Source organism: Microcaecilia unicolor, chromosome 1 (assembly GCF_901765095.1).
Source record: "Microcaecilia unicolor chromosome 1, aMicUni1.1, whole genome shotgun sequence".
NCBI classification, from domain to species: domain Eukaryota; kingdom Metazoa; phylum Chordata; class Amphibia; order Gymnophiona; family Siphonopidae; genus Microcaecilia; species Microcaecilia unicolor.
In genome coordinates, this window is record NC_044031.1 from 536,802,125 (window position 1) to 536,828,868 (window position 26,744).

General features: G+C 42.5%; 1 protein-coding gene across 1 annotated transcript in view; it reads left to right on the forward strand.

Annotated features, from left to right (window-relative positions):
- Window positions 1-26,744, forward strand: part of SLC26A7 (solute carrier family 26 member 7) — a 251,360-nt gene that overhangs the window by 33,446 nt on the left and 191,170 nt on the right. Inside the window, exons 2-3 of the mRNA XM_030216448.1 lie at window positions 18,831-18,941; window positions 23,451-23,620. Coding sequence (XP_030072308.1) covers window positions 18,831-18,941; window positions 23,451-23,620 — 281 coding nt within the window. The remainder of the gene's footprint in view (window positions 1-18,830; window positions 18,942-23,450; window positions 23,621-26,744) is intronic.

A 26,744-nucleotide genomic window follows, 5' to 3' on the forward strand; every position in this document is an offset into this window, starting at 1 on the left:
TCCTACCAGGGGAACCGAGGCATTTTGCACTGGGTTCCTAAGATCATGGTTATGGGGTTACTGAGCCACAACTTTGTTGGAGTACTTGTGCTTGGTGCCTAGGATGTTGGACATTGAGACTTCCATTGAATTGGCCACAGAGTTGGCAGTGAAAAGCGTTGAGGTGGACTGCCTGCTTTGAGCTGATGGCATGGACCCAAACCGAGGGGAGAAGTTCAGGGTAGAATTGGACACTCCTTTGCTTGCTGACTGCCTCAGGGAGCCATGGATTGAGCTGGATGTGCTGGCGAGGAGAAACTATCAAAGATCAGCTGAGCAGACCATCACCTAAAATGAGTAGTTTGGGACATGTGGCACCTGAAGTACCCATATTTGGCTATAGTGGTAATGTGTGTGTTGTAGAAGCGCAAAGGAAGACTTGGGTTAGGGAGGCCATCTTTAATCGGATGCTTCCTGACCTCACTCATCCAGTGGAAGGTCTGATGGCCAAACATCATGTGGACTCTCAATACCAGAGATTGGATGATTGGGAGGTCTATTCACATGCACTATGTTGAGGTGATGGACTCCTACCATAGGAGCAAGTATTACAGCATAACCAGCACTCTGCCAAGAGGGGCTATAGCTCGTAAACCTAACCTCAGTGGTATGGCTGAGAGACAGAGTAACTGGTTTAAGTTCTATGAGAATTTTACCCCAGTGACTGTGAAATTTGTTGTTGAGCTGTTAATAAACAAGATGTGGTATTGAAGTACAAACAGTGATTATGTTTAAGGGTGATGGGAAAGAAAAAATGTTTTTGAGATTACTTGTGCTAAAGCTAAGGTTAATATGTTGAAAACAAATTATGTTCAATAAAAATGGTTATTTGTTAATAATGTTTGCTCTTGATTACAAAGGGCTGAGAGAGAAAATGTGAGGGGTGAAAGGGAAAAGTGGGAATGTTATAGTGTGTTCCCTGAGAGAACTAGAAAATTAATAGAGTGTTGAGCGGGTTCCACTTTATTAGAGCCAAGGTGTCCTGACTCATGTCCAAGGTAAATAATGATTATAAAAGATTAAAGACCTTAAATAGGTTGCCACCCTTGCCACGATCTGAGTGTCCTGATTTAGGTGAAAAGAAAATGGAAATTGAATCTTAAAGAAAATAAATGATGAGTACAAAGAATAAAAGTTTAAGCAGGTTGCCACTCTTCCAGTTATCTGGATGTCTTGACTTAAATGATAAGAGAGAAATTGAAATTTAAAAAGGAAGTAAATGGTAAATGATAACTCTGTTTTGGGAAAAGAAAAGAGGAACACAAAATGGTTGGTGGAAATATGGGTTGGATGATGTTGTCATGGTGATATGGTAAAAACATCTGGCGAAGTGTTTGCAAATACCAAGAGAAGGTGTTGAGCAAATGATGATTATGTTTGGATAAAACTTTTGATGTTATTAGGATGTACTAATGACTCCTGAGGAAAGTTGGGGGGGAGGGGGGGGGATTAGGTTAGGCCTTTGAGGACAAGGAAAAATGATTCCCTGTGATGAAGTAAAAGAAATCTTCTTTTATTTCGTGGGGGGAGAACTTAATCCCCCATTCTAATAGGGATTACAGAACTCTTGAGCAACTCCTCCCTAGAGTCACTGGGGGAGAAAACTGGTTGTGAGGGGAGAGTAAGAAGCCTAGTCCCAATGAGAGTGTTTGTGTGAAAGGGAAATGTTCCTGGTTATGGAATGACAGTAGGGGAGGAGTTGGAAGTTGTTAAATAATGTTGTTGGGGTTAGCACGAGGTCTTTGGTTGCCTCTACCTCTGCCAGGACCCTTGTGGAGAGGGGAGTGCCCTGGATGGGTTCAAGAAACTAAAGCTGAACTAAGTGGAGGTTTCTGTCAGTAACAGCATTAGCTGTGAAGTGCAGGAGTGTTCCATGAGGGAAGCAGGAATAAGAAAGAGCCTGTTCAGAGCCAAAGGTGGTAGCCTGGAGAGGTACTCCTTTGGAAGAATGTGGACAGACATGGAGGTCTGATCCAAAAAGAAGATCACTTGTTGTACCAGTGCTGCAGGCACACCCTTGCGTTGTTTCACACAGAAAGGATGGATAATGGAAAGGAGGAGCTGTAAATATGTATTGTTGGATTTTACAAAATTTGGATTGCAGGATTTGCACCATATCCATGAGTTTGGCCCTGCCTTAGTTGTACTGGATATCAAATTGGATTACAAATTAACTTTCTTATTTTGAAGGGGTTTGAACTTCCTGTTGCAGAGTTCAGTGGAGTTCCTGTTTGTTTCATAAAAACCCGGACTGCAGTCTTTTTCTTGGTGTGAGGGTGACTCTTTCTTACTCCGGAACTGCCAAAGAAAAGAGTGTAAAGAATAAAGAACCCCCTGGCTCACTATCCTATGTCTTTCTGGATTTTAATCTGGCCCTGGTCTGCGCCCAGCTCAGTGAGTCAGAAATGACTAAGAGACATCTTTGTTTTTTTGTGATCTTGGGTGCTGACCCGTGAAGAGCTAGCTGGTGCTTGGACTGTATGTGTGTGTGGCAAGACCAGGGTTACAACACATAAAAAGCAGGCCTAGATTTGTCTGGTTAGCTATGTGGATTCCAGCACTGAATATTGTAGAGCACCCATATAACTTTTGCAACTGGCTGGCAGATTTCCAACATTCTCCCTTCCTTCCCCTGCTCTTCCCGGCATGTTCCAAACCTCCTGTCTCCCCCACTGTCCCTAATAAGGCAAGATCCCCTCCTAGCCTGTCCTGACAGGGCAGACCCCCATAGTCAGAATAGGCTCCTCTGGGCCTACCTGAACTCCCTGATGGTTCAGTGGGGTGATGGGGGACAGAAGTGAACCCTACTTGCTCATTCCCTAGTTGCCCCATGGTCACAATGGCCGCTGAAACCTCTAGCAGTAGTCTAACAAAATTCTGCAGGCTCAGGATTCTCCAGTCTCCAAGAGATGCCTCTCCTCTCACTCCTTTCCCTAATATAATTTTCTCCCCAGGGAGAAATTCAGAGAACATGTTTCTAGACCTTTAAACTAGAGTGTAGGGGTGACCAAAAGAAGCAAGAGAATTTAGAAAGTCACCCTCAGGAAAACATAATGGCAGTGTGGAAGGTAATGTTAATATGGAAAGCAATGAGCACAATTTCTTAGTCTATGTACGAAGGTTAAAGATTTACAAGCCGTGCTGTTCGAGGAAGACTTGGATATTGTTGCTATTACAGAGACTTGGTTCAATAATTCATGAATGGATGTGACCATACCGGGTTATAATCTTTTTTAGGAAGGATAGGAAGGGCTGAAAAGGAGGAGGAGTGGCACTGGGGAAAGGAAGAAGCTATATGGATCATCCTGGAAAGAGAAGATTGAACTTGTATCCACATGGGTGTTATCTACATTCCTCCAGCACAAATGGAGACACTGGACAAAGATCTGATTGAAGATATCCATAAGCTTGGAATGATTTTAGGGTCAGGTTATTCATCATTTATACAGTCACTTCAGTATTTTTTATGCTCACTTTCCTTTACATGTTTTCTTTTTTGTCATATAATTGTGACAAACAGGGGTGGGAAACCATGATGTATGACAAATAATGAGAATAATATTATAGGTTGAGGCTTAGGGACAAATATTAATATATAAAAAGACTAATAAGACATGCTATCTATCTTTTTACTCTAAGCATCAACCCATAACATTTTCCCCTTTTGGTTTGAAGTGTCTTATTTGATTTATCTGCTTGTAATTAGTTCCTTTTTTGATTCCACATTGCCTTAGAACATACAATGTAGGTGTTTCAAAGTCAAGGGACTTCCAATACCCATGATAACACATTTATTTACAGTGCTCTGATAGGTTTACACAGCATTATACTCTATGGCTTCCCATTCCTGTTTGTCACATTATTTGATTTGTATTTTCTTCATTCAACGCTATATTGTCTTCATTCTGCATTTAGGCACAATTCTCTCTTACATTTTTCCATCATTTGTTTTAATTTGGTATCATTTTGGCATCTTTTATTCCAGACTCGGTTTGTTCAACATTAACAGAGGTACTTCGGTATTCTTGTGGCTTAAGGACACACTTGCTTTTCAGTTCAATCTCCTCAGCATTTTAGGGTCAGGTTGTTCACTGTTTATAGAGTCACTTCGGTATTTTTGTGGTTTAAGTATATGCTCACTCTCCTTTAGCATGTTTTCTTTTTTGTCATATGGTCATTTTCGTCATAAGATGGAAGTGACAACTGTAAGAAGTAAGACGTTCCCCAGAGGCCAGATGTCGGCCTTTGGCTTTGTCTGGTTCTGAGTTCCTTTCCTTGGTCCCAGGCACACTTAGAGGCAATGTAATTTGTAGCACAATAATACAGCATACAAGTGTGGCTTGGCAAAAGGTATTTTATCTAGAAATCAGTTTAGGGTAGAAAGATAATACAGTAGTGCTTCCATATGTCTCACTGATGCCTTTCAGTGAATTAGAGTCTGTCTTCTGTCAGGACTGAGCGTGGGGGGGGGGGGGGGGGGGGGGAATGGCTGCAGGGAGGAGGGGGTGTTGGGATGTGTCTGAAGGGGTGTGTGTGTGTGTGTCCCTGTCCATTCCCCTCACTTTGTCCCTCTCTGGCCTATGATATAATTTGGTTTGCTTTGATTCTATGTCTCCTGATTCATCAAGGAAGTGTGAATTCCCGTGAACTAGCACAGTTTTCCTGTGAACTAGCACAGTTTATGGAAACAGTGGTTTTATTTCTATTGTTTTCCTGTGCAGATTCTGTTGTTGTTTTATTACTCGGAAGCACAGGTGTTAGGAGACATCCTGTCTTTCACTGACATTCCCAGGGGTCAGACTATGAGGAGAGGAGGGAATGTCAGAACTGCTGCCCCAGAGGTCTTAAGCTGACACAGAGTAGGCCTTGAAGCCTCGGTAAGGCTAACTCTTAGGGCCTTACACAGCATAAGGTAATGCTGACAATAACTATATCTCTATTTGTACACTTTCTGAGTTGAGTATACAGTCCATATTTCCAACTTGCAGTAGTCTGATGCTTGATCTCACTTCAAAAATCTCCCCGTAGACTTTTTACAGTTTCACAGTCATCTCCACATAATTAACTCAATTCTCTTTCTCCCATCCCCAATAGCTTTGGGGCTTTCAGGCAGTATATAAGAAATTAAAATTAATTTTCAAATTTAGAGGCAGATTTTAGAAAGGACATACAAATCGGAATTGAGATGTCCAGGTCGGAGCTTCTTATTAGTATTTTAGAACAGGATCTGCTGATATACAGCCTGTTCTAAAATATTTCTGCACAGGAGCATTCATTTTATACCCAGAAACATCTAGAATATCAGTGGGGACAACATGGCTACATGTAGGTGTCTGTGCTGGAACATACAGGTTATACCGATCTCACAGCTAATCCTGCACCAAATTCCATGTGGAAGACACAATTGTCTGAAGTTCCAAGAGTTAAACAATAACAAGCTGAGGGTCATGGATTTGATATACCGCCTTTCTGTGCTACAACCAAAGTGGTTTACATTTATTATTATTTACAGGTACTTTGTCTCTAGTGGACTCACAATCTAAGTTTTTATACCTGGGGCAATGGGGAATTATGTGACTTGCACAGGATCACAAGGAGTTTCAGCAGGTATCAAACCCAGTTCTTCAGGTTCTCAGCCCACTGTGCTGACCATTAGGCTGCTCCTTACTGGATGCAATCTGGGGAGAAGTGGGAAAGGAAGTAGAGTTCAAATTGAGAGCTCTAGGTCTGCTGCTGCTGCAGTTGATGCTGGAACTGTTTGGAGAGTTGGTAATGACCCAGACTAATCTTATGAACCCATCTACCTAAGGACACTGACCTAGACTGTATCTCCTACTTCACTCCCTTCTCCATTGCCTATCTCTACCTCCCATCTCTTCTGTCATTAGGGTATATTTAACCTTTGCCCTCTCCAACAATACTCTGTATTCCCTATTACTATGTAAACCGCATTGAACCTGCTTTGAGTGGGGAAAGCGTGGGATACAAATGTAATAAATAATAAAAAAAAAAATAATAATAGTAATATATTGGTATAAATAAAGCAGTGCTTCTCAACCCAGTCCCTGGGGCACACCAAGCTAGTCGGGTTGTCAGTTAAGTGGTCAACTTCTTATTTCACATTTGTCTTTAAGATCATTTTAAAAGATAAGTATATAGTTGAACTTGCATTGCCAAAAGAGTGTGATTTTTGTATTAAAATCAAAGAAATGAAGAAAAAATAATTTAAACAAAGAAATAATAAACAAAGTAATTATTAAAATAAAAAATGTAATGTTACGAGGTTTTTCAGACCAATGATGAACGCCAAAATCATAGTAAGCATGTGGGTGTTTTGAGATCTTTCCCTAATTTTTAAATAGCACTATATATCTTTGTATTATTACTAGACTTTTCGTTATCTTGCTTGTTTGTTTGTTTGATTTTTAGAGTCTCAGTTTATTTTCTCTGTTTTTTGTTATATGCTGGATTATGCATATCTAACACACGAATAGGGCTTCAAAAATGTCAGTCTTAATTCATGTTCTATTACTCTAAAGTATGATGTTAATAAATTGTGAAGTTTGATTTTGTCACATATGAATAGACTTGTTTAACATCCTGTATGATGTGAAAATAAAAGTTTTTTCCCACTTTGCTGCATATTTCTGCATAATGTTGCAGAAGTTATTGGCAAAAATATTGAACAAACTTTTCTTGTAATGATGGAATTTCTTGCCAAATCTGCTGCAAGATTGGTAGTTTTTTTCTGTATATTCATGGAGATTTGACTGGAGCACAAGATTTTCCAGTCGTTTATCGTGGATTTTACATCAAAGGAGCTCATTTTCAAAGCAGAAAAATGTCTGAAAGAGCCCAGATAGACTTTTTTCTGGTGAAAACGTACAAATTGCCATAATCAAAGTGAAATTTTGATAATGTGTAAGTGGTCTGTGCGCACTCAAGGAGATGTTTTGAGAAGGGGCATTTTGTGGGCTTGTCATAGGTGGTTTTATAAGATGGACATCTGTCAGCGATAATAGATAGTGGGGAGATATTTTGTGGTGGAAATGAAAACGTCTCAGTTTAGACCTGCTATAAAAGTGAGTAACTCAAGCCACAACCTGTCTTTGGACCCATTTATGTTTTTGCTGAGTTGGAGAGTGGGGTGGTGGATTTGAAACATAGAAACATGACGGCAGATAAAAGCCAAATGGCCCATCCAGTCTGCCCATCCTCTGTAACCCCTAACTCTTGCTTTTCCTATGGGATCCCACGTGCTTATCCCATGCTTTCTTAAATTCTGACACAGTCCTCAACTCCACGACCTCCACCGGGAGGCCATTCCACGCTTCCACCACACTTTCCGTGAAATAATACTTTCTTAGATGCCTCGTTCCAGAGTTTTCCTTCAGTTGAAAAAGGCTCACTTCCTGTACATTAATGCCCTTGAGATATTTAAATCTCTATCATATCTGCTCTCTCACTCCTCTCTGCCAGCACATATATGTTGAGGTTCATAAACCTGTCCCGATATGTTTTGTGTTCAAGACCACTTACCAATTTTGCAGCTGCTGTCTTGGCTGACTCCATCCTGTTTATATCTTTCCATAGGTGTGGTCTCCAGAACTGCACACAGTATTCTAAATGGGGCCTCACCAGAGATTTGTACAAGGCACTATCGCCTCTTTATGCACCCAAGCATCCTTCTGGCTTTGACTGTTGCTTTTTCTACCTGTTTGGAAGCTTTTATGGTCATCAGACACAATCATCTCCAAGTCCCTCTCTTCCTTCATACACAGAAGCACTTTACTCCCTATATTGTACCGTTGCCTTGGATTCTTGTGACCCAAGTGCATGACCCTTCATTTTTTAGCATTAAATCTTAGTTGCCAAATATCGAACCATTCCTCCAGCTTTGCTAGGTCCTTCCTTATGTCATTCACACCCTCTGAGGTTTCCACCCTGTTGCAGAGTTTGGTATCATCCGCAAAGAGGCAAACCTTACCAGACAGCCATTCCGCAATATCGCTCACAAAGATGCTAAAAATAGCTGGCCCGAGGACCGATCCCAGTGGTATTCCACTGACAACATCCTTTTCTTCAGAGCAAGCTCCATTTGCCACTAACCTCTGTCTCCTTCCATTCAACCAATTTTTAACCCAATCAGTTACTCTATGTCCCATACCAAGGGCACTCAATTTATTTATCGCTTGTGCGGAACCATGTGAAAGGCTTTGCCGAAATCTAAGTATACCACATCTAGCACCTCTCCCACGTCTGTTTAGTCACTCAGTCGGAGAAATCAATCAGATGCTGTTATGGTATCCTCTCATGACCTGAGGAAGGAAGTGTTGGTCTCTGAAGGCTAATCAAAAATGCATTAAAATCAGTCCAATATAAAGGTATCACCTTGTTTTCTATTTTATTTACATTTATTAACCTTTATTAACACAGCTACCACATTACTTTATCCTAAATTAAAAATAAAATTATTTTTTGTACCTTCATTGTCAGGCTATTAACTTTTTCTAATTGTGTTGGACCCAGTCTCTTGATTCTGCTTTCCTTTGTCATCTCTTAACTCTCTTGCCAGGGTTTCCTGTCTATTTGTCATTTTTCTCTCTCCTTTTTCTTTGTTTTCTTTAATTTACTTTTCTGCCTCTCTCTCTGTCCAGATTTAATTCATTCTTATTATCCAGTCTTTAATTTCCCTAGTTTTACTTCATCTGCCTATGGCTTTTCATCTTTTCCTCACCATTCCTCTCCCCTTGCCCCTTCCCCTTATTCTCCAGGCTTTCACTAACTCTATCCTCTCTCCCTTTCCCTCCAGTGGCTCCCCCTTTCTCTCTCTATCCTTCCATCCAGCATCTCCCTTCTTTCTCTCCCCATCCTTCCAGTGTCTGCCCCCCTTTCTCTCTGCATCCTTCCAACTAGTGTCTCCTCTTTTTCTCCCTATCCTTCTATCCAGCATCTTCCCTCTTTCTCTCCTACCCTTTTCCATCCAGCGTCTTCCCTCTTTCTCTTCCCATTATTCCCTATCTACCCTCTCCCAATCCTTCCATCCAGTGTCTCCCTGTCTCTCCCCTTCCTTCTAACCAGTTTTCTTTCTTTACCCTTTTCCATTCAGCATGTCATCCTCTCTCTCCCCATCTTTCCAATGTCTACCACTTTTTCTCTGCATCATTCTATCCAGCATTTCCCCTCTCTCTCCTTACCATTCCATCCAGCATCTTTCCTCTTTCTCTCCCCATCCTTCCATCCAACATCTACCCTCTCTCTCAATCCTTCCATCCAACATCTACCCTCTCTCCCAATCCTTCCATTCAGTGTGTCTCTCTCTCTACCCTTTTCCATTCAGCATGTTTCCTCTCTCTCCCCATCCTTCCAGTGTCTTTCTTCTTTCTATCCCTACCCTTCCATCCAGTGTCTTCCCTCTTTCTGCCTCGTCCAGCATTTTCCCTCTTTCTCTCTCTCCTTTCATCCAGCATCACTCCTCTTTCTCACTCCATCTGACCACCCAGAGTCTCCCCCTTTCTCCCCAGCAGCTTCTCTCTCTCCTGCCCTTTTCTATGTCCCCTCTTTCTCTCACCATCTTTCCACTCATCTCCCTCTCTCTCTGTACCGCTTTTCCATCCAGCGTCCACACTCTTCTTTCATTTTCTCCTCTCTGCTCTCTCCATTTAGCACGTGGCTTCACACATTTGCATATTCATTTGCATATATACATCTCATACATATTCATTATGGCTATTGAAAAAAAACAACAAACACACACACACACACACACACACACCAAACTAAAATGCTGAATATAAAGCCAGCATATCAAAAACAATAGGGCCAGATACTTCTATGAAATAATACAAAACCCTACAAAAGACACACAAAACCTATACAGAAAACGTAACACACAACAGCCCTAACCCACCTATGAAAAGACAGTGCTATAAATATTACACTGGACCCTAGAGCACCAATATACCTGCTACTGGAAAACTGTAACAAGCTGGACTATTACACATTTTTACACAAACAGTACATGCCAGCAGAATCTGTCACCTCAGTCACATTTGCAGACTACGGACAGACCCTCATGTGATACAAAATAGAGAACCACAAAAAAACATGCCCACAAAAACTGAAATAAAGATCTCTTCAAGAAAGCCAGACTCTGCAAGCAGTGCAAATACTGGTAAAAGAGAAGCAGAAATGTATTTTCTCCTGTACGCTGCAAAATACAACAATAGAAAATAATGTACATTTCACAAAGCAGGCACATCTTAGACCTTAAAAAGCATTAAATAAAAAGAATGTTTTCTTTTCTACCTTTGTTGTCTGAGCATTCTATTTTTCTAGTTGGGCTGGTCCCAGCCTTTTTTTTTTTCTCTTTCCATGTGTCAGTCTTCTCCTAAATTCGTTTCCAGATTGGCTTTTCCATTTCTTTGCTCTTCTCTTGTCTTCTTCCTGACCTTCTTTGCATCTGTCTGGCACTGATCTTTCATTTTACATTTTTCCCCCCTACTTTTTTCTCTTTAGTCCTTAGAATCCATCTACCTACAGGTTTTTACTATCTCCCTCTCATTCTGTCTCCAGCACTCCCATTCCCCCCTCTGTCTCTCCCTTACCAAGTTTCCTAAATTCCTCCCTCATCTTCCACCCACTTCATTAGTCCCCCATTCCCATACTCTGTACTCACCCTCTTTGCCCTCATCTACCCTCCATTGCATCTCATCACCCTATCTTTCACCATCTTTTTAACCCCTTTACACCCTAATTCAACCCCCTTCAGAGACTCATCCCATTCTCCTATTCCCCTCACCAGTACCCCAATCCCTTTTCAATACCTCTTATCCTCTCTCCAGTCTTCCATGTCATTCACATTATGTCTCAACCTTTCCCCACATCACCCCCTTTTCTTGCCCTTCTTCTCATATCTCTCATTTCATATACTGCTTCTTCCCCTCTCCCATCCATCTCCTGCTCCTTCCCTCTGCCCCACCTCTCCCAGATGCAGATGGAATTCCATATGTCCCAATGAAAGGAGAGTTTAATTTTACTTCCATTTAATTTCAGTATATTCCATCTTTATAACACCAGGCTTCCCAAGGCAGATTACAGATACAGTTAAGATGAACCCATCAAGAAACAGGATATCCTCAATGAAATCTGGCCATCTGTATTGTATAGAACAGTGTAGAAAAATGAGCACAAAATACAGTTTATAACTGCTGTTTCTCTACCAGCTGCAATAATTTTTAAAGCTGTTTTAGTGATATTCAATTGTTATTTCTCCCCTCGTCCTCCTTCAACCTTCTTCCCCTGATCCTACCTTTAATTTCTTTTAAAACTTGCCGTCGGTGGCAGCAATTCATAGGCACTGCCCTGCAGCCTGCTGACATCTTCTCTCTCTCTCTGCAGCGCAGCCTGCCCCAGCGGAAACAGGAAGTTACCTCAGAGAGGGCGGGCCACTGCAGTAGAGAGAGAATGTCAGGCCATATCTCAAAAAAGATATAGTGGAATTAGAAGAGGTTCAAAGAAGAGCAACCAAAATGATAAAGCGGATGGAACTCCTCTCGCATGAGGAAAGGCTAAAGAGGTTAGGGCTCTTTAACTTGGAAAAGGGACGGATGAAGGGAGATATAATTGAGGTCTACAAAATCCTGAATGGTGTAGAATGAGTAGATGTAAATTGATTTTTTACTTGTTCCAAAAGTACAAAGACTAGGGAACACTCAAGAAAGTTACATGGAAATACTTTTAAAACAAATAGGAAGAAATATTTTTTCACTCAACGAAGAGTTAAGCTCTAGAACTCTTTGCCAGAGGATGTAGTAACAATGGTTAGCATATCTGGCTTTAAAAAAGGTTTGGACAAGTTCCTGGAGGAAAAGTCCATAGTCTGCTAATGAGACAGATATGGGGAAGCAACTGCTTACCCTGGGATTGGTAGCATGGAATGTTGCCACGATTTGGGTTTTTGCCAGGTACTTGTGACCTGTCTTGGCTACTGTTGGAAACAGGATACTAGGCTAGATAGTTCATCAGTGTGAGTCAGTATGGCTACTCTTATGTTGTTATGAACAAAAACTGTTCTTGGATGAATAGCTAAGTCCTTTATATTCATTTTAGCTGTAGCTTCCAAAGAGTCAGCTTCTGAAAGTTTAGAAAATTTTAGAAAAAACAAAAACAAAAAAGAATGCAGACCTATAGGTGGTTAAAGGCCAGTTTTATTCAGCACTAGCGTTAAGTGCTATGGGAGTTTAAAAACACAACACTCACCCTTGCTAGAGTCCAACGCAAAAGTTCCTATGATACAAAAAACAAGGCTTGCAGGCACCAGACAAGGCAAGGCAGAACAACTTGGAGCAGGAATCTGGCAAAAAAGCTGAAACAGACTGGAAGCTGGAATAAGGCAAGAAGTAGGACACATAACAGGATTCAAAGCAGGGATCATAAGTACATAAGTACATAAGTAATGCCACACTGGGAAAAGACCAAGGGTCCATCGAGCCCAGCATCCTATCCACGACAGTGGCCAATCCAGGCCAAGGGCACCTGGCAAGCTTCCCAAACGTACAAACATTCTATACATGTTATTCCTGGAATTGTGGATTTTTCCCAAGTCCATTTAGTAGCAGTTTATGGACTTCTCCTTTAGGAAACCGTCTAACCCCTTTTTAAACTCTGCCAAGCTAACCGCCTTCACCACGTTCTCCGGCAACGAATTCCAGAGTTTAATTACGCGTTGGGTGAAGAAAACGTTTCTCCGATTTGTTTTAAATTTACTACACTGTAGTTTCATCGCATGCCCCCCAGTACTAGTATTTTTGGAAAGCGTGAACAGACGCTTCACATCCACCTGTTCCACTCCACTCATTATTTTATATACCTCCATGGTCTCCCCTCAGCCGTCTCTTCTCCAAGCTGAAAAGCCCTAGCCTCCTTAGTCTTTCTTCATAGGGAAGTTGTCCCATCCCCGCTATCATTTTAGTCGCCCTTCGCTGCACCTTTTCCAATTCTACTATATCTTTCTTGAGATGCGGCGACCAGAATTGAACACAATACTCAAGGTGCGGTCGCACCTTGGAGCGATATAATGGCATTATAACATCCTCACACCTGTTTTCCATACCTTTCCTAATAATACCCAACATTCTATTCGCTTTCCTAGCCACAGCAGCACACTGAGCAGAAGGTTTCAGTGTATTATTGCCAACACCCAGATCCCTTTCTTGGTCCGTAACTCCTAACGTGGAACCTTGCATGAAGTAGTTATAATTCGGGTTCATTTTTCCCACATGCATCACCTTGCACTTGCTCACATTAAACGTCATCTGCCATCTAGCTGCCCAGTCTCCCAGGAACTCAATCACAGAAGCAGACACATATGCAATGACTAAGGTTATCATACATCTGCTTGTAAGAGGACAAGTTTTCCTTTTGGACTTCTTTAGATATGTCCTCCAGGTATTTTAATTTTTAGGAAAATATCCTCTTTTTCTTTTATGTGCCTATGACCAACACACCTACCCATGTAATGAGAGAAGCGTTCTCTGGCCTATTAGTCAGTCTGGACACATGGGGGTGCTAAAGAGAAAGAAAGGCATTGCTGATCTCTGCAGTGGCATACCGAGGGTGGGGCGGTGGGGATGATCCGCCCCGGGTGCAGTTCATTAGGGGGTGCTGCCATCCATGGATGTCTTCCCCCCTTCCCCAACTGGTGCGGTGTTGCTGCGTATGTCTTCACCCTCCGCCCCCCGACTGGTGCACTGCTGCATGGGGTGTCCCTTCTCCCTCCCCCCTACCAATGCGGTATTGCTGTCCCCCTCCTCGCTCACCCCACTCTGCTGGTCTTTAAACCGTGAGGCCTCCGGCAGCATCAGCAATATGAGCGCTGCCTTCGGCCAGCCCCGGAAGCATTCTCTGTACAGCGTCCCACCTATGCGGGAAGCTGTATAGAGGAGGCTTCCGGGGCAGGCAGAAGGCAGCACATTCATTGCTGAAATGCTGCTGGCAGGCCTGGAAGCTTGGAGGCATGTAGGAGCGGAGCGAGCGTGGAGTGAGGAGGGGGAGTGTAATACCGCACTAATCGGGGGGGGGGGGGGGGGGGGCGGCAGTGGTGGGCAGGCGGTCGGTGGGGGGGAGGAAGATGGGGGGATTCCAGCCAGACCAAAGGTAAAGGGGGTGGAGAGAAGAGGATGGAGAGATAATGGCCCTGGGGTGGGAGTGCAGGAGAGAGGGAGAAAGAAGGGTGAGGAACATGGGAAGGGGACACAGAGGGCAGATGCTGAACATTGGGGGAACAGGGATGGGGACACAGAGAGCAAATGCTGCACATGGGGGAAATAGGGACAGGGACACAGAGGGGAGGTTATGGATAGGAGAGATAGTGAGTCAGAGGGAATGACAGTGGACATGGAGAGAAAAAAGTCAAATAGGAGATAAGCAGAAGATGGATATTGATGGGGAAGAGAGAGGAGAAATAAAGATAGAGAAGGGGGAGATACTGGAATGCATCATGTAAAAAGGAGAGAGGGAGACAAGCAGAAGGGAAAGAAAAGGCAGGCAGTGGATGGAAGGGGCAAAGAAAGCTGGCAGACACCATATGGAAAGGGGGAAAGGGCAGACAGTGGATAGAAGGGGCAGAGAAAGCAGAAACGCTGGATGAAAGGGAGAGAGAAAGACAGCAGATGCTGGATGGAAGGGAGAGAGTGAAGAGAAGACGAGGAAAGCAGAAACCAGAGACAACAAAGGTAGAAAAAAAAGATTTATTTATTTACTAGTAAAAAAAGGCCCGTTTCTGACACAAATGAAACGGGCACTAGCAAGGTTTTCCTCGGAGTGTGTATGTTTGAGAGAGTGTATGTGAGAGTGTCTGTGTGTGTGAGAGAGAGTGTATGTGCGAGTGTGTGTGAGAGAGAGTGAGTCTGGGTGCGAGTGTGTCTGTGAGAGAGAGTGTGTGAGAATGAGAGTGTGTGCAAGTGCGTATGTGAGACACAGTGTGTGAGAGAGAGAGTGTGTTTCACACAGATACAGTGTGTGCGAAAGAGAGAGTGTGTGTGAGACACAGACTCTCTGTGAGACTGAGTGTATGATACCAAGAGAGTGTGTGAGTGACTGTGTGATACATAGAGAGTGAATGTGATACAGTGTGAAACATAGAGTGTGTGAGAGACGTGTGAGAGTGAGAGAGAGAAAGACATTGACTGTGAGAGAGAGAGTGTAAGAGAGAGAGAGAGAGAGAGAGAGAGAGAGAGAGAGAGAGAGAGAGAGAGAGAGAGAGAGTGTGTGACAGAGATACCTCCCCCCCCCTCTCTGGTGTCAGGCCCCCTTCTCTCTCTCTTTTGTCTGAGTGTTACTGTGCAGGACGCTGAGCTCTGGCTGTGCTTCAAGGAACTGACCAATCCTATTTAATAGAATGAACCTCCAACATTCTGAAGCCGAGAAACTTTGTGTGGTTGGTCACTTCTGCTTGTGACAAACCCCGAAGTACGTGATGTCAATTCAGGAGATGGATACAGAGAGCAGGAATGCCTCAGCCATGCAGTCAGCTTCAGAATGTTGGAGGTGCGTTTTATTATATAGGATTTGCTTTAGAATAAAGTAGTATTGTAGCTGTGGTGATAAATAGAAAATGAAAATAAAGTGATCTTTTTGTTGGACTAATTTTAATACATTTTTGACCAACTTTCAGAGATCAAAACCTCCATCCTTAGGTCAGGACAGGATCGTAACAACAGTATACTGTACTGACCTGAGGAAGGAGGTTTTGGCCTCTGAAAGCTAATTGAAAAAGTATTAGTCCAAGAAAATGGTATTATCTTATTTTCTATGTTTTGTTTTATTTCTATTTTTTTAATTTGTAAAGTGGTGATTGGTATTTCTCAGTTTTTTCAAATTTACATCTGCTATCTTTATATTTTGCACAGTACAAGGGACATGCATCATTGTTTCTGTAGTGCTGCGTTGTATGCGGAATCTGGCCTCTTGGGGGTTCAGTTTAATTTTTGTCTACATATTTCTATTTTAGTTTGTGGTTACTTATTCTATACTTGGTGAGGATGTATCTGTGTTCAATGTTTGTGAAAAAGACATGGTTTTCTGTTGGCAGGATCATTTTAACTAATGTCTTGTTTAGTTTTGCAATGGGTGTATTGATGTTCTAGTGCTCACGGCAATGTTTAAGATGCTGCCTTTCCTAGGCACACCCTTGTTGTGTGACTCGTGGATTATTAGTAAAAATAATATTTTCATTTAGAGGAGGGGGTGCTAAAAAATGATTGGCCCCGGGTGTCAAATATGCTAGGTACGCTACTGCTTCTCTGTTTCTCTGATGGTTGACTCTGTCAAAGGAATCTTGTTTGGGCAACACGACTTTAAGCATATTTATTTATTTAGATTTAGATTTTGTTCACACCTTTTTCAGTAGTAGCTCAAGGTGAGTTACATTCAGGTACTCTGGATATTTCTTGTCATGCAAAGACTTTCACACGTATCTCAGAAGCCAGTCATACTTGTTGAGGGATATCTGTTTTTCTGATAAGTATGCTTGGGCTTAGACTCAGCCAAACTCAAATCTGGAAGTTTTTGAAAAGTAGATTATTGTCTATTTCTGTATTGTAAGTCAGTCACTATTTGATGCATGTTCATTAACTAAAAACCATTTACACATTTGCTACGATTAAATATTTCTTTAGCAAAGGTAGCAACAGGTGTCCTCTTTTTTGTCTCTGCAAATATGATAATTCTAGCAATGACCTGGCCTTGAGAGGCAAGGAAGATACCCCCCCCCCCCCCAACTCTTTGGGTAGGCCCCAGCAGGCCAATCAAAAAAGGCAGATAAAGGCACAGGAACACTCACGTTCTGAGACAGACACCAGAGCACAAACCTAACCCACCAAGGCACATGAGGGAAGGGAACAGCTTCTTCTAAAGAAGGGAAGTTCATGCCAAGCTCAGCAGAGGTCTACCCTGTGGCATGCCTCACACTGTGACTTAACTTTTATAATAGAATCTTTATGAAAAGTCCAAAAAGAAGCCTATTGTAAGTCTATTTTATAAAAGTATCATGGGTGCCTATCAGGCTCATTCTCGAAACAGATGGACGTCCAAAAAGTGACATAAATCGGCACTTGGACGTCCATCTCACAGAGACATCCAAATTGGTATAATCAAAACCCGATTTTGGACGTTTTTCTCGGAAGTCCGTCGCAAGGACGTCCAAATCTCAAGGGGGTGTATCGGAGGTGTGGTCGAGGCGGGACTTGGGCGTTGCTAAGACTTTGAGCCATAATGGAACAAATCAAAGACGTCCGGGATTAAAGCTTGGACGTTTTCACCCAGACCTCTTTTTCTTGCGACCAAGCCTCAAAAAGTTGCCCAAACTAATCAGATGACCACTGGAGGGAATTGGGGATGACCTCCCCTTACTCCTCCAGTGGTCACTAACCCCCTCCCACTATTAAAAAAAACTTTTAAAATACTTTTTTTCCAGCCTCTATGCCAGCCTCAAATGCCATACTCAGGTCCATCGCAGCAGTATGTAGGTCCCTGGAGCAGTTGTAGCGGGTGCAGTGTACTTCAGGCAGGCGGACCCAGGCCCATCCTCCCCTACCTGTTACACTTGTGGTGGTAAATGTGAGCCCTCCAAAACCCACCAGAGACCCACTGTACCCACATGTAGGTGCCCCCCTTCACCCATAAGGGCTATTGCAGTGGTATGCAGTTGTGGGGAGTGGGTTTTGGGGGGCTCAGCACCCAAGGTAAGGGAGCTATGCACCTGGGAGCAATTTCTGAAGCCCACGGCTGTGCCCCCTAGGGTGCCTGGTTGGTGCCCTGCCATGTGAGGGGGGACCAGTACACTACGAATGCTGGCTCCTCCCACGACCAAAGGGCTTAGATTTGGTCGTTTTTGAGATGGGCGTCCTCGGTTTCCATTATCAGCGAAAACCGAGGTCGCCCATCTCTAAGGTCTGCGATCTCAACATTTAGGTTGACCATCTCTAAGGTCGACCTAAATGTTGAGATTTGGGCGTCCCCGACCGTATTATCGAAACGAAACATGGATGCCCATCTTGTTTCAATTATACGGGTTGCCCCGCCCCTTCCCGAGGATGTCCTCAGAGATGGGCGCCCTTAGAGATGGGTGGCCCTGTTCGAAAATGCCCCTCTGTGTGCCTTTATAAAGTAGGCACCCAGAACCAGCATATGTAGTGTGTAAATGCTGATGCACATGTACACACCTGCTCTGGAACAAGTGCAAATTGTATGTATTTATTTTATTACACATGATTGATATTTATTTATTTTAAAAAATGTATAAACCACCTAACACTAAGCAGCTTACAAAAATCGTCACATACATAATTTAATAAAAACACACAAATAACACTATTGATGCCAAATATGTGCATCTTCTTGTATATTGTATAAAATAATTAGTTATATTGCAATTCTGCGCATGCCACACCCAAACTATGTCCCTGGGAACACATATCTTATTACAGTGTTTACTTATATATTCATATTCCACGGGTCAATTTTTTTAAAAGGTCTTTCCTACATGTAAAACAGCCTTTACTTGTAGAAAAACCTTTGCAAAAATCCTGCACCCCGCCTTCATCTCATGTTTCAGTCTCTTTGGAAAGCAATCACCAGTTCTTAATATGTGCAAAGACAAGTTGATATATATGTAATGTATTGTAATGAGAGTTGAATTCAAAGGCCAAGCAGGCAGAATGGATTATTTATTCATGACCAAACCTCTTAACTTTATAATGTTCACTAAATGCCTTTCATTTCATTTACAGGTTTAGCCTTTGCTGTTTTATCTTCTGTCCATCCAGTGTTTGGGTTGTATGGTGCTCTTTTTCCTCCAATAATTTATGCCATATTTGGAATGGGGCGCCATGTAGCAACAGGTAAGTTTCCAAGAGTAACTACAAACAGCTATGTACAGGAAAATTGCATGAGTTTCTTAAGAGAGAAGCAGCAAGTATAATCAAATAAAAAATTCTAACCCAGATTTTCAAATCTCTCTTTACTAATCTATTCCGGTTTGCCGAGAGACAGAGCTGGGTCCAGGGTAGGGCCATGGCAGCCGCTACCCCCTCCATTTGGGCTGCCGCTACTCACCCCCACTTGAGCCACCGCCGCCCCCTTATCTTCCTGCGTCTGTTCCTCCCTGGGTCTGTCACTCTCCTGCTCCTGTGTGCCGGGACCTGGGTTATCGTGTTACTGCAATCACCCAGGTCTCGACACACATGAGCAGGAGAGAGACAGACCGAGGAAGTAGAACCTTCTGGTGCCAGGCCCCACTTGGAGGCCGGGCCTGGGGAATCTTGCCCCCTGCCCCCCCCTCTCGGCGGCCCTGAATCTATTAGATCTTCTGACCCCTCACATTCCTGTTTGCTGCCTTCATTTTTTTCAACATCAAATTTTAGCAAGTACCCATCTTTCCAAAATTGCTTGAAAACCCCACACCATTGTGTATTCAGTTATCTGCAACCACACTTTGGAATTCTCTTCCTCTTTTCCTACTTCTACTACTGCTTATTTCTATAGCATTACTAGACGTATGCAGCATTACAGAAAACACATATGAAACAGTCCTTGCTCGACAGAGCTTACAATCTATTCAAGACAGACAAACAGGACAAATGAAGGATTAGGGCGTTATTATTGTGGAATGATTAAAACAGACTGGTGAGTAAGAGTTTAGAGTTCAAAACAGCTTTGAACAGGTGGGTTTTTAGCCTAGATTTGAATACAGCTACAGATGGAGCTTGACATACGGTCTCAGAAAGTCTATTCCAGACATACGGTGCAGTAAGATAAAAGGAACAGAGTCTGGAGTTGGCAGTGGAGGAGAAGGGCATTGTTGATCTCCTCTCTGTTTCCCTGCTGGTTGAATCTGTCAAAGGAATTTTGTTCGTGCAACACAACTTTAAGCATATGGGCTAGATTCTATATATGGTGCCCTAAAAGTCAGCGCTAAAAAAATACACCTAAGTGCATTCTATAAACTATGCCTAAAGTTAGGTGTGGTTTATAGAATATGCCTAGCACCTGTCCACGCGACTAAATTTAGGCATGGGCATTTATGCCAAGTAAAACTTGGTGTAAATGCCTACACCTGTTAGGCATGGACGGGGTGTATAACAACACACATAGTTTTAGAAATGCCCATGACCCTCCCATTCCGTTCCCATGGCCATGCCCCTTTTTCAGATATGTGCCTTAGAATTTACGCGCATTATATTACAGAATACACTTAGACAGTTGTGCATGTAAATTCTAATTAATGCCAATTAGTGTCAATACTTGCTTGTTAATTGGCAATTATTAGCGCTGATTGGCTTGTTAACATAATTAAATTGCAAACCAGTCAGAATATAACCTGATTTGCATGTGCAACTCAAGTCACACTATATAGAATCCGGGGGTAGTCTTGCAAAGACTTTCACACGTACCTCAGAAGCCAGCCAAAGATATAGTGGAATTAGAAAAAGTTCAAAGAAGAACAACCAAAATGATAAAAGGGATGGAACTCCTTTCATATGAGTAAAGACTAAAGAAGTTAGGGCTCTTCAGGTTGGAAAAGAGACGGCTGAGGGGGCATATGATTGAGGTCTACAAAATCCTGACTGGTGTGGAACAGATAAAAATGAATCGATTTTTTTACTATCAAAAAGAACAAAGACCAGGGGACACTCAATGAAATTACATGGAAAAACTTTTAAAACAAATAGGAGGAAATAGTTTTTTCACTCAACGAATACTTAAGCTCTAGAACTCGTTGCCAGAGAATGAGCTAACTGCGGTTAGTGTATCTGGGTTTAAAAAAAGTTTGGACAAGTTCCTGGAGGAAAAGTCCATAGTCTGCTATTGAGATAGACATGGGCGAAACCACTGGTTGCCCTGGGATTGGTAGCATGGAATGTTGCTACTCTTTGGGATTCTACCAGGTGACCTGGATTGGCCACTGTTGGAAGCAGGATACTGGACTAGATGAACCATTAGTCTGACCCAGTATGGCTTTTCATATTCAAGAGCCTTACCTGAGGAATGGAGTTCCTGGGGAAGGGTGTAGGGAGAGATAAGAGTGGAGAGATTCTGATGAGCTGTAGAATGAATACACTTTTAAGTCAGTAAGAGCAGTTGAATTGTATACGGAAATGGATAGGGAGCCAATGAAGTGACTTGAAGGGAGGGTGACACTGGTGATAAGTTATGTGGCATACTTTTTTATACAGATTGAAGGGGAGAGAGAGAGTATAGCGGGGAAACATGTAAGAAGCAAGTTGTAGTAGTCTAAACATGATATTATGAGAATGTGGATAAAGTGTTTGGTAGTGTGGTCACAAAGGGAGGAACAAATTTTGGTGGTGATATAGAGAAAGAAACAATAGGTTTTAGCAGTCTGTTGGCTATGTACAGAGATAGAGACAGGAGTCAAAGATGATCTCAAGATTACAAGTTTACCAGACAGGGAGGATGAGAGTGTTATCCACAGAAATAGAGAATGGGGAAGAGGAGAGGTGGGTTTGGGGGAAGGACATAAAGTTCAGTCTTGGTTACATTCAGTTTCAGATGGCAGTGAGTCATCCAGGCAGTAATGTCAGACAAGACTGGATTCCTGCTGAAATTTATGATGTACAGATATAGATCTGGGAATCATTAGCATAAAAATGATACTGAAAACCGTGGGAGGAGATCAGAGCACCAAGGGAGTAAGTATAGAGAGAAAAAAGAAGATATTCCAAGACAGAGCCCTGAGGTATACTGACTGATAGTAGAAAGTGTGATGGGAGAGATAAGAAGAAAACCAAGACAGTTCGAACTGTATACATAGCCATTGGAAGGAGGGGTGGGAAAAGGGGCCACACAGGCTCTGATTGAACCAAAATTTTCCTGCCAAGTCACACGCATTAAGTCCTCTTCTCCGTCCTCCCCATCCCCATAGCCTGGCATCTCTCTCTCTCCCTTCTCTCCCCCCTCACAATCTGGCATCTCTCCCTCTTCTTCCCTCTGTCCCTCTCCCCATGGCTCTCCAGATTTGCCGTGGGTCACTGGCAGCAGCAGTGCTGAAGACAGGCTGCCTCTGGGTAGCCCAGGACCCTCCTACTGACACACCACACCTCCTTTGATGCATCTTCTTTTTCTGGTGGGGCAGGATGCAGCAGAGAAAAGGTCCCAGGCCAGCTAGAAGCAGCCTGTCTTCAGTGCTGCTGGCCATAAAGGCAAGTTTGATGGACCACCCAAGGGAGGGGGGGGGGGGGTAGAAGAGGAAGGGATGCTGAGACTGATGAAGGAAGGATAAAGAGGGAGAGATGCTGGACAGGAGAGAAGGGAATGCTGCTTCAGATAAATGCTCATTTGTTGCTTAAAGACTGTTTATAATTTCACATATGGGATATTAAGCACAATTTATATTGCTAAAACTATTGGGCAAATAATTGAGAAGAATTTGAAGGTCTGGAAGTGCTAAAGGAGATACTCTTTAGAAAACATCCTTTGACCTGTTTTAAGCACATGATTGACTGATGCCCTAAAAATTAAAAAATTAAGGGTGAGATTCTTTATATGGCGCCTCAAAAAAAATAAGCACTGAAATCAGTGCCAACTAAGCGTATTCTATAAGTAGTACCTAGATGTAGGCGCGGTATATAGAATATGCTTAGTTGTTATCTCAGCACCTAAAACTATGCGCATCCATTTACACCAACGAAAACAAGGCGTAAATCCAAGCACGTAGATTTAGGCACACTGGGCCATATTCTATAACTATGTGCGTAAATTTCAGAATGTCCACGAAACGCCCATTTCCCCATCCATAACCATGCCCCTTTTTGCCTGTGTGCATTAGAAGTTCAGTGTACACTTATTGAGTTGTGTGTGTAAATTCTAATTATTGCCAATTATTGCTTGTTAAGTGCTGTTATCAGTGCTCATTAGCTAATTAAGTTTATTAAATTACATACATTGTTATAGAATCTGCTTGGATTTCGGCACAGATCTCTAGACACGCTATATAGAATCTGGGGCCAAAAGTGCAAAAAATCTGAATTGATTGTGGTGCTTAGTCAAAGATTGTTGCTGTAATTCTCCCGCTTGTTCCATGATTTCTTCCCATGTTTGGAGTATTTTCGTTATTTGGAGTGGGAAGTTAGGATTCCCTTTTTTATGTGGCCTCTCTGTATTATTATAGTCATTTACATGCACAAATCGGCATACCTTATAATCGCCTAATTTTGTTAAAATCAATCCTCACAGTGGCTAAAGTATTTATTACGTACCCTTGAATTGATCTTCAGTGCTGAAGTCTAGTTTCTTATCCCAGCATGTTCACAATCCAATTAAACTAGTTACTAAGACAAATAAGAATGCAGCTACCTGGTACTAACATCCACATGATGTTTTCATTTCAGCGGCGTTTGGTATCACATCCTTGATATCTGCCGGTGCTGTTGAACGTCTGGTTCCACCAAACGCCAGTTTTACTGCAAACAGTAATTCAAGTGTGCTGGGCTTATCTGATTTTGAAATGCAGAGAATCGGGATTGCCACAGCTGTTACCTTCTTAGGAGGAATTATTCAAGTAGGTACTTTCAGTAAATGATAAAAGCTGTGTTTTCTCAGAACTGTATTTACAGGACACAGCTCATATCTGGAGAGTACAACGTGCTTCCTGGAAGACAAATGATGAGAAATAATGTTTTTAGCAAACAGCAAGTGTCATGTAATGAAGCATTTATAAGACAGTAAAGAAAAAAAAAAAAAAGGAAAAGAAGCGATAGAATGACCTGAATCTGACTGTCATGGGTACAGCAGCAGGAATACTGTAAATCTTGTGTTAGTGCTCTTTACTTTAGTAAGGGGCCCTCTTACCGCATGGCCATGTTTGGGGGGGGGGGAGGAAACGCTAACCTGGTGGTAACCTGGTAGCACGCGGCGCTGCCTGATCACCGCTGGGTAACTGCTGCGCAAAGAACATCGAGCCCTATTTTCCCCAGCACAGGAAATGGCGTGCACCGGGGGCTAGGACTACTGCCGGTGCTCACATTGGGCCATGGTAGCTCCAAATTGGTACATGGTAAGCCCGCATTACGCTTATCGCCACATTGTAAAAAGGCCCCTTACTGACCTGCTCTTGTTCAATTCCCATGCATATCTATTTGACCAAACATTTAAAACTTTTCAAGTTTTGGGAAAAATTGGAAAGCAAGCAGTTGTAAAGTACTCTAATTTATTCTTACAAAAAACAAAGGAAAAAAAAAAAGAAAAGAAAAAGAAAAATTTTCACAAACTGCTCTAATTTTGCACCACTGGCTAGAAATGTGTGGGAAAAGCCTCTTTTAAAGTACCAGTCTAACTTTTCCCAAAGGAATGTGAGTCTTTTAAAGGCTGCTTTTGCCTTTACTTTTCTCACATTTTCAGTTACACATCTAACACTCATTCTCAATGATGTGTGAGAGGGAGAATTTCCTGTAAAACCCTTCTCGATCATGTTATGAAAACAAATACTATTTCATTGAGTAGGGGGCTAGGTGTCTACCTAGGGTGGAGATGCAGTGCCCATACTGCAGGAGAGCAGCACTTAAGTGTTGTGTGAGCACAGCATGTGGCCTCACAGCACAGGCCCATTCTCAAGGCCTGCCATGTTCCACTCCCTCCGAAAGGAGGCCTTGAGTGTGGGCCTGTGATCAAGGTTCCCTGGAGAATGGAGAATGGATGGCAATGGCAGCAGGGAAAGGGGAAGATGCTGGACATGGGAGGAGGGGTATAGGGAAGGGAAGATGAGATTCTAGATACCTTGGGGTGATGCTGAACTATGGGGGGGGGGGGGGGGGAAGACCTTCAGCTGTGCACTTCCCCACCCTCTCAGGAGTGGTTCAAGGTTTGCCTAGCACGTCAGATACCATTGGGTTAGCTTTATCAGCATCAAAGATTTAATTTTATAAGACACTATGAAATTAAGCTGTAACCTCAATTACTTCTTGTAAAGTGCAGGTGATAGTTAAGTTATAAAGCTAGGTTGAGATGAACTTGGGTCCCTGTCCTTGTGGCTTCCCCTTTCTGAAGCTGGGTGGGCTTGGTGTTCTACTTTTTCTTATTTTCCTCTGCCCACTGTTCCTCAAGTATGAAATTAGCAAGTTTCATTGGGCCTTCACAAAATGGAACACAAGATAACAGAACTTTTCTTAGAACTCTGTCTAAAAATAACTGCTATCCACCACACATAAAGAGAAGCAGAGGAAGTATCACCTGCTGGTGATGGGAGTGGCTGGTTAGTCACTATCTGAAGGTGTCTTTACAGATGCTCATGTCAACAAGCGGAAGGGAGCTCAGAGGACAGTGGTAGTGCGGGAGATCAGTTGTTTCCTCCAGTGGATGAAGCACCAATTTGGTGGTCCCCACACACTGGGAGTGAATGGAACAGGCAATGTTTCAAAATCAAAATACCCTGGAGCTAGGAGTATGAGGGCTAGGTTCCTAAGGATGCCTGGTGATGGTAGTATGCTGTGGCCATCTGGTCTTCAGCTTGGTGGTGTATATTGAATGGCTGGGACTGCCAGTGCTCTCAGTTACAGGAGAAAAGCTAGTATAGTTGATCTCAACTGCTTTACTTCTCCAGCTGGCTCTCATGTTGACTAAAGTCTGCACAGCAGGACATCCCCCTCCTTTGGTCATGATGGAGGGTAATGGTGGTGGGGGAGTTCCAGTGGATCTTTCAGATTGTAGTATACTCTTCTTGGAAAATACATTTAATAGGGGATTCTAAACATGCTTCTCCACTAATGTAGTATATTATGTCCAAGGTAGAAAATTGTGGGAAAAGTGAAGGATTACGTATATGCTAACCAAACAAACCAGAAGTTAAGACATAAAAGAAACCTATTCTGACACAAGATGACACATCACAAAGAAGAGCAATGTGACAACTTGGTGGTGGAACTAGACTATGCATCTTATGATCATGGTGCTAAAAGGGAAGTATCCAAAAACATGAGACACTTGTAATTAAAATCATCAGATGCAACATTAAAAATACAATTTTGCAAAAGATGTAACTGCATAACTAAGGAGTTAACTGGAAGAATCCCAGGGTGAAAACCGCACCCCTCAGCGTGATTAGAACTAGCCATCTAGTTTCACCAATGACTAAATGTAACTGGAGCAAAACAGGCTGTCCCAGGGCCAGAAAGAGGTTGAGGGAGTAAAAACACACATATAGACTTTATTTTCAATCTATAAACCTATTTTCAAATCCAGCCTGCAGATATTTCAGGTGAAAGATCCATAGAAACTTTTTTTTTTTACTGGATTTTCAAATGGTTTCCTTTTATTTGTAAATATCTTTTTTAGGTTACAGAATGATACATCAACAAAGTTCTTTTGAAAATATCATAGCACAATGCAAAGTGATTATCAAATGCAACAAAAGATAACCAAGAGGTATCTATTATCGTAACCCCCTTCTCCCCCCTAATAGTTTCCTTTTAAAAATTAGCATCAAGGTACACAAGTACCTGTAAGATTTTTTACTTTTGTGGGTTACTCAGTGGCCCCCAAATGGACTTAATAAGGACATGAGTTTCCTCACCTATTGGCCTTTATTTAAGAAATATATCCCAGGGGCGAGGGCAGAAGCTTATTTTTAGGGGGACCCGGGGGTGGACTGGGGGGCCATGCATTTTCTCTAATTCCCTCCAGCCATTCCA